The sequence below is a fragment of the Leptinotarsa decemlineata genome, unplaced genomic scaffold, assembly GCF_025532065.1.
Source record: "Leptinotarsa decemlineata unplaced genomic scaffold, Ldec_3_MD MMD2_tig00026330_RagTag_RagTag, whole genome shotgun sequence".
NCBI lineage: Eukaryota > Metazoa > Arthropoda > Insecta > Coleoptera > Chrysomelidae > Leptinotarsa > Leptinotarsa decemlineata.
In genome coordinates, this window is record NW_027412690.1 from 8,614,889 (window position 1) to 8,623,191 (window position 8,303).

The window sequence follows — 8,303 nt, forward strand, 5'->3', positions numbered from 1 at the left end:
GCAGAAATGAGGATATCAAAAAATAATTTCTACTTCAAAATAAAGCATTGGTTCATAACTCTTTTCTATGGAATGATTCAATGCAAATCCAGCCCGAACGTCACTGAAAAAAAACATAATTCTGTACAAGAGAATGAGTATTATATTCCACAGAAATATCTAGGGTCACACCAAAGTCATCATGAAAAGTTGCTGAAATTTTATTACTCTTCAGTTGAAAAGTTAGAACTCTTACGATATTTGTTCTTATGAAGAATGTTTTCAAAATGGACCCAAAAACAACCTAAAATTTCGGCATGTTATTGTGAAACACCTTGTATTTCCACACAGATGGCTGATCCGTTACTGAATTTGGAGCAAACGTGAATTCGCGGCTGGCAATCGAAATTACCAATGCATCTCAAATTAGGGCCACATGTCAGGCAGGTTAGGTCGTCGACCCTGTTGGATTGTCGACCCTAATTTTGAACACATCGGCCGATTGAACACCGTTTGGGCTTTGTTCACGATATGGAGTTGTTAATAATAATAATAATAATAATAAGTTTGGAGTGTTTGGAGTGTTTACATGACAGAATGGTACTGGATACAGCCTGTAAAGTCGTCAGGAGTTCGGATCCCCTTCTCTGCATGGTCCGTGACCATGAGAGAGCAGGAATTGGAGCATTTCTCCTTAGGGCAGCTGCTCGAGCAGCTGATGAACTCGGTATAATTTTCGACTCTGAACGAGTTGACTACAACTCTGTCACCGATTTGGAACCCGTTCAGCAAAAAGCTCAGATAAAAGCCGCAGAGATCACCTTACTTCTGCGGAGACACAGGGATAAGCCAATGCATGGGGTCTTCTTCAATAATATTGAAGACCTTGGCTTATAAAAGCGCCTGACGTTCGCTTTTCTCAGGTCGAGTGGGCTGAAGTCGGAAACTGAGGGGTTCATCATGGCTTGCCAGGATGGTGTCTTCAACACCTTAGTCTACCGCAGTCGCGTGATGGGTATAGAGGTTCCTGACACAAGGTGCAGGGCCTGCCGCGAGGCGCCCGAGACCCTAATGCACTTGCTATCAGCATGTCCAGCATATGCGGTCTCGGCCTATATCCATCGACATAACGCGGCCCTAAGAGTGCTATATTACCATGTACGGCACTCTTACGGTATTGACGAGACACCGGTGTTGCCCTACGCTCCGGGGGATATTGAATCCGTTGTGGGGAACGAGAAGTGCCGAATTTATTGAAACTATTCGTTCCCCACCCTCAGGCTCATACAAGCTAATGAACCTGATGTAGTTTTTCTCGACCACCAGACCAAAACGATATTTGTCGTGGAGTGTTCAGTTCCTGGCGAGACGAATATCGTCAGAAAAGAGGAGGAAAAACGGATAAAATATCGAGATTTTCTCTTCGAACTCCGCAGACTCTATCCAGATCACTCTGTCAAGATGGTCATTCTGATTGTTGGAGTCCTTGGTGGAATGATGTCTTCTCTACTCTCGAATCTTAAAATCATACCGGCTTGCCGCACCAAGGCAGAAATCTTAGCCGCACAGAAGCAGAAGGCTGTCATTCTTGGCTCACTGCGCTTGCTCAGGGAACATGAGTCTCGGACCCAATGATCACTTATCCCACGGTGTGGGGACTGGTCATTGGTTGATAATGCTGGCGCGCCCTCCCGAATGTATCGGGGCTTCGGGGGATAGGGCCTGACCAGCGCACACTACGGTGAAAAAAAAAGAATAATGATAACAATGATATATTAAATGAAATGGGTAGCTACAGTAAATTTAAAAAAAAAACATAAACATAGAAACCTCATATTGACCAAGTTGGTTGTATTCGACTCAGATACTGAGTCGAATACAAAACAAAACAGAAAAGGAGAGAAAAGAATAAAAAAAAAGGATAGTAATTTCAACATATACGTATACCTACTAATGATGGAATTCCCTGAACGTAATGCATGTATACATACACAGGCAGACACACATATATACACATAGACAATATAACTATACATTCAGACATTTGTTGCAACTGATATACCAGGTAATCAACCATTTCGTTGTAATACATCAAAAAAGATTATTTATTACTTCAAAATCTGCAGTACCATAACACCCTGATTGTCAATTGGCAATGTTCGATATAACGATAATAACGACACATAAGACGCAACTGGCACGAAAAATGTTTTTTCAAAATTGACGGTGAGTTGCATGTAGTTGAAACAATTTAGTATAAATGCTCACATTTTTGCTTCACTTTCTCCCACGAGAAGTATAAGATTGCTGTTACATCAGCGAAACTGTCGATTTTTCCAGATGAATTTATCGTTAATATGCTATTTATGTAAACAGAGAACAGCAACGGTCCCAACACTGATCCCTGAGGTACTCCATATTGAATCACTTTTTTCGCACTAATATCTTTATCAATTTCGACTGCCTGCACACGATGAAATAAAAAACTTCCTATCAGATCTAGCGACTTTCCACAAACTACCACATCTTTCAAGACTTCCAACAACTGAGAGTGATTCACAGTGTCAAAAGCCTTGGCCAAATCAAGGAACATACAGTTACTAGTCAACGATCTTTTTCTCAGACTCAGACGAAGGTCAACACATATGTAGCGGAATCCCAGACACTTGCCTTTCCAGGTAGGTGGACAGGTCACTAGTAGACATCTCCTTTATATCCTCCAGAGGAGGATGTACAATGGGTCACATGTGGCCTAAGTGCTATGGGTCTACAGTCACCCTCCCTAGTCTACAGATACAGAGATACTGATGAAGTTCATGCGAGCCAAAAAGGTCAGACTTCGACTTGATTTTTCAACCACCGACGCAATAAAGAAGAATCAGAAGAACAACAATGGTCTAAGATATCTCCGAAAATGAAAAGTTAAATATGACCCAAATGGTAGGAAGTATCCAAACTTGATGCAAATTACCAGGGAATACTGAGCTCAGTTGAATTTTCTGCTTTTTTTATGGTCTGATGCCTCTAAAATTGGATAACCCAGATGGAACAACCGTGCTACACCAGTTGGTTCTACCCACGAATACCTCCACACCAGTAGAAATAGACTCCAAATCCGAAACCCCTTCTACTGGGCCAGCAACAACGACGTAGAAAAAAGGTGGAAGAAGTGTGTGTCTATAGACCTGAAATGGTCTATAGGCAGACCATTTCAGGTCTATAGGCAGAGGCAGAAACAACTGTTGGAGAGATTGGCTCAAAGTGCACTTCGACCAGGAAAGCAATTTTGAATCTAAAATGTGGCAAGGAATGTTGAAAATCCTTGGAGAAAAGCGTTTCATTCACAATCTGCATCAAAGCTGATGACAACTCAGAATCCGGCGACAAAATGAAGGTTCAGTAGGAGCAGCTCAGACACTACTCTTTAACTGTTTGGCTCTACAAGCCTTGGAGAAATGAAGGTGTCAGCCATAAGCTACAGAGGTATTGGACACGCCCCTACGTCTTCTCCAAGAGTACAAGAATTTGAATAGTCTCGTATGTTATAGTTGACGTTGAAGCCGTGTTCTCAAAAAAAAAATGTATCACATAAAGATGAATAATGAAAATTTATAAATACTGGAAAATAATATTTGGTTATTTATTAGACTTTGAAACCATGTTCGCTCTAGAACCAGTAATGAAAATTGTTTTTTTCTGAAGAAGGTCACGAGGTTTCGATTATTTATATTACAGTATCCAAAGTTATTCTCAGTGGTAACCGATACCGACCATTTAGACACTTCCTTTCTTCGATTATAGACTTGAAAAACCTATTCTCGCATGTGAGTTTCGGTACTTTTCGTCAAAAAAGTATTCGTATATTCGTTATTTTCGGCAATAACCCTTGAATTCAGTGTTTATTTATATTTTTCTCAACAGAAGCAAATGTGAGAAACGAAATTTGTCATATTTTTCAACTAGACCGTGTACCCAGATAATATATCGGTAGAAATACCAATTTCGAAAGAAGTAGGTCATGAGAATTTGAAAATTTCGAAATTTACTCGCAAAATTTACCTGTATTGATAACCGGTTTCGGCCACTTAGACACTTTTTTCGATTAGGTATCTACTTATTCCCGTATGTGATATTTGGTATTTTTCGGCTAAAAATCATTCGTACATTCGCTAATTCTAGTAATAATACTCATGAGCTTAGCTTGAATCCAATTTTTCACAATGTTTATATTTTCTCAGTAAATGCAAATGTAGAAAATATGTAATATCCAACAAATTTCACTCTGTTTGATAAACTTTGGAACAAGATATGCCTTCTTTATTTTTTGGTTTGGTTTAATAAGTATTATATAGGTAAGTATGTAATTCTGACCAGTTGAGAATTTGACAGTTGTTTTACTTCTTGAATTTTGATATTCATCATATGTGTGAATTAAGTATCCTGTGTACAAAAAACATACATGAGAAACTCTCTTAATCCCAGAAATCTGATTTGTACACATCAGCAATACATTTTTTTTCAAAGATACATCAAGAAATATGAGAGATGTCATTGACTTCGGTTGAAGGACATCAACAATAACAAATACAAGAGGTCAAGAGGGTACAGTCTCGGACACACCCCCTTTCATGAAGCATTAAAAAGACCGTCTCACCTGCAGGTCTGTATTTTTGTTATCCCTGTGAGTAGCAGCTCGAATCACTCCACCTCTCCACCCCCACTCACAAATTTTTCCCGATTTCAACTTGCTGAATCCACTCACTGACAGGAATCTTTTTCCCACGATCTCTTCACGACACTTGTAAGCCATTTTCACCACTCACAAATCAACATTGAACTGCACTCACGATTATCCCAGTTTTTTCGCTCGACATTTGGAAAACACCACGGACTTTACCAAACTCGCTGCTCGCACGTCGATGTAAAGATTTTCCATTCTAGTGTAGTATGCCGTGGATTCAAGACTTCGCGCTCGTTACCGACGGTTTCGGATGTCGTCGACTTGGGAAGCGGTCTTGCCAGATTTATACTTCGGCGGGTTTTTCAGGGAAATGTGAAAATTTCGTATGGAAATTGACAGCAGAATACTTGAATATCCGAGCTTTGGAACCGTTTCAGGTTTATTCGAACCATGAGAGGGTTCTGACCCGTTTTTAGCTCCCTTTAAAATCCCTTAAACTTGTGAACTGGTGGAGAAAAAATAACTACAGAATGGTCAAAGCAGTATTCAAAAACAAAATTCATTTTAAAGTTATCCCCTTTTTTGCAAATTTCACAATTCTGGAGGGGCACGCATGCTCGATGTTACAAATCAAATCAAATCAAAATGTACTTTATTGTCGAAGATGAAATCTCATTGACAAAGTGTTGCTATTCTAAGAAATATAAGATACACAACAAGATATTTTCGAAGATAAAATATCATTGTCAAAGTGTTATTATTTTAAAGAATATAAGTTATACAAATTAAAAGTAATATTTGAACATTTTTGGTGATTTCAGCATTTTGGGGTGAAGAAGTAGTCAGAAAGTAATAATATATATGCTACATATTGAAATAAATAATAATAATAATAATAATGAATATTCTCATGCAATACATAAATGTAAGTATAAGTATATAAAAACTATAAAACATAAAAATATAAAAGTGAATTCATAGAAAACAACAGTAAGTATCAACTTCGTAAACATTTTCAACTATACAGTTCATAGCTGAATGTAAACATCGAACAAAAAGTTAAAAAAAGTCACATAGTTTCAATACCAGTAGGTACTCAAACACAATAATTAAAATTAATTGTTTATATAATTAAAATTTCTGTCTGAATAGAATTCGTCAAAGAAGGCCTTTGAAATGAAAAGCTTTTTTACAGACTTTCTAAATTTATTGGTACATGTTGGGCCTTTGATCTCAATTGGCAAATGGTTAAACATTTTTTTCCATTATATATGAAATATATGATGATATTGGAATCGGTAAACCTATATTGAGCTTATTTCTGGTATTTCGTCGCGGTGAAATGAAAATTTCCGTCCTGGAGTTTTTTTGGGATCAGACATAACATTTCCAATATAAGTATGGAAGGCAAGGTCAAGATTTTATGCTTTCTCAATAAAAGTCGACAGGAATCCCTGAATTCAACTCTACACATATTTCTAATTCCTCTTTTTTGTAGTACAAACACCCTATCAAACATGTATTGGCAACACGTTCCCCAAAAACAGATACCGTATCTCAGATGGGAATCGATGAGAGCAAAGTACATATTTTTTGCCATATCAGTGCCCAATTCATTTGCTAATACTCTGACTTCGAAGCATCCTGATGAAATTTTTTTACATAGGTTATTTATGTGACCTTCAAAATCCAAATTTTTATCAATTTGTAATCCCAGAAATTTTGCTGACATTTTGTTTTCTATTAATTGAGTACCCAGGTAGATATCTAGTGTGGAGCACTTGATAGTGATGATGCTAGTTTTTGAGATATTAAATGACAAGAGATTAGCATCACACTAGTCTTTTATTTTTATAATATCCATGCTGATCGAATCATGCAGGTCCCTTTCATTCTTGCAATGCCAAAATAATGTAGTGTCATCAGCGAATTGGGTTATTTCCGCGGTTATATTAATGCTGGCTAGGTCGTTAATATATAACAAGGAGATAATTGGGCCTAGATCCGATCCTTGTGGAACACCACAAGTAACTCTTTGGAGATGGGATATGGTGTCCAAAAGTTTGACTTTCTGAGTACGTTCTGACAGGTTCTGACAGATATATCTCTAAAGCCATACACTTCTAGTTTTTGCAGCAGAATTTCATGATCCACGCAATCGAAAGCTTTTGAAAGATCGCAAAAAACTGCCGATGCTATTTCACGATTATTTAAATTGAGATAAACGTTTTGCAGTAGATAAAACATAGCATCTTCCATGTTTTTCAAACTCTGAAACCCAAACTAACTACTACTAATAATATTATGTTCATTCACAAACATCATAATTCTTTGTTTAACTAGTTTTTCTATGATTATAGCAAGGGTAGGTAGTATAGAAATGAGCCTAAATTTGGCAGGATTGTTAGTGTCGCCTCCTTTGTGCAAAGGAATAAAAATGGCTGAGGTCACTGATGATTGCCCAGTTTTCTTTTTGTTTGTTTGCAGACCTTTCCATTTTTTCATATAATGAAATTGTTTTACAGTCCTCATAGTTCTTCTATAAATGTTTTTGCACATATTATATAGGGAGTTGAAGCCTTCATTGTTACCTTAATATTTCCTAATTAAATATAGGGATCGTAGATTTTCTGCTGAGACCTTAATGCCCTTTGTGATCCATGGCTTTTCAATTTTAGTTTTAATTTTGCTAATAGGGAACGCACTATTAAAATTATTCGAGAGAGTTTCATGAAACCTACTCAATGAGTCGTCATTGGGATGATGTAAATCATTCCACTTTGCATCATCGCAAAGATCAACAACCGCAGTCAAACTATGACAAAATTCTCCACCTCTTACGATATTCGGTATCAATATGTTTCTTTTTTTATCTGACCAAGAAAATTTCAGGAATACCTACCATGAGAAGGTCAAGCCCCCTTCTCGTCTCTTTTGAGATAGCTATTCGAATATTCCGATGAAAGAGGCTCAGTATCAAATTTTATGTTTTTAACATAACGTAAACGTAAAAAATTGACTCACCAAACCTATTTCTGAGATACAGATTGTGTTGCGATATAATAATAATAATAATAAGACATTATTGTCCGAAGAAATAAAACTTGTTGACAAAGGTAGTAAGTGAGTATAAAATAAAATACATAAATGTCCTATGAATATAAAAATATAAACAAAATATAGAGTACACTAAACTAATCTATAAAAAACACTGAATGAAAACAACAAACAATGGTTGAAACAAATACACACAGAGTAGCAAATCACATTTTTGTATTAAAAAACTCGTCAAGAGTATAAAAACATCTTTCTAATAGAAATGTTGTCAATTTTTTTTATACAACGACATTGACATCAATTCATTTGGTGAACAGTTGAGAATTTTAGATCCTATACGTTTTGATGCACTTTGAGTTATACTTAGCCGATCCAACGTGTATCATTTGCTTCTGCCGAGTGTTTTTATCATGAATATCGCTTTTGAGATTGAAGTCATTCCTGTTAGGGAAAACATAAACTGACAACTCATAAATATATAATCCAACCAGAGTTAAAATTTCGTCTGTAACAAAAATGTTTCTGCATGAATACTGTGGAGGAACATTGAACAAACAGCGTAGGATAGCTTTTTGTTGGATAAATA

At 36.8% G+C, this 8,303-nt stretch overlaps 1 protein-coding gene across 1 annotated transcript in view; it reads right to left on the minus strand.

Moving 5' to 3' along the window:
• The window catches only part of LOC111511070 (Lysine demethylase 3), a 701,967-nt gene extending 697,053 nt beyond the window's left edge, over positions 1-4,914 (minus strand). The window contains exon 1 of the mRNA XM_074183020.1: positions 4,634-4,914. Coding sequence (XP_074039121.1) covers positions 4,634-4,789 — 156 coding nt within the window. The 5' untranslated portion in view covers positions 4,790-4,914. The remainder of the gene's footprint in view (positions 1-4,633) is intronic.
• Positions 4,915-8,303: the final 3,389 nt, after the last annotated feature.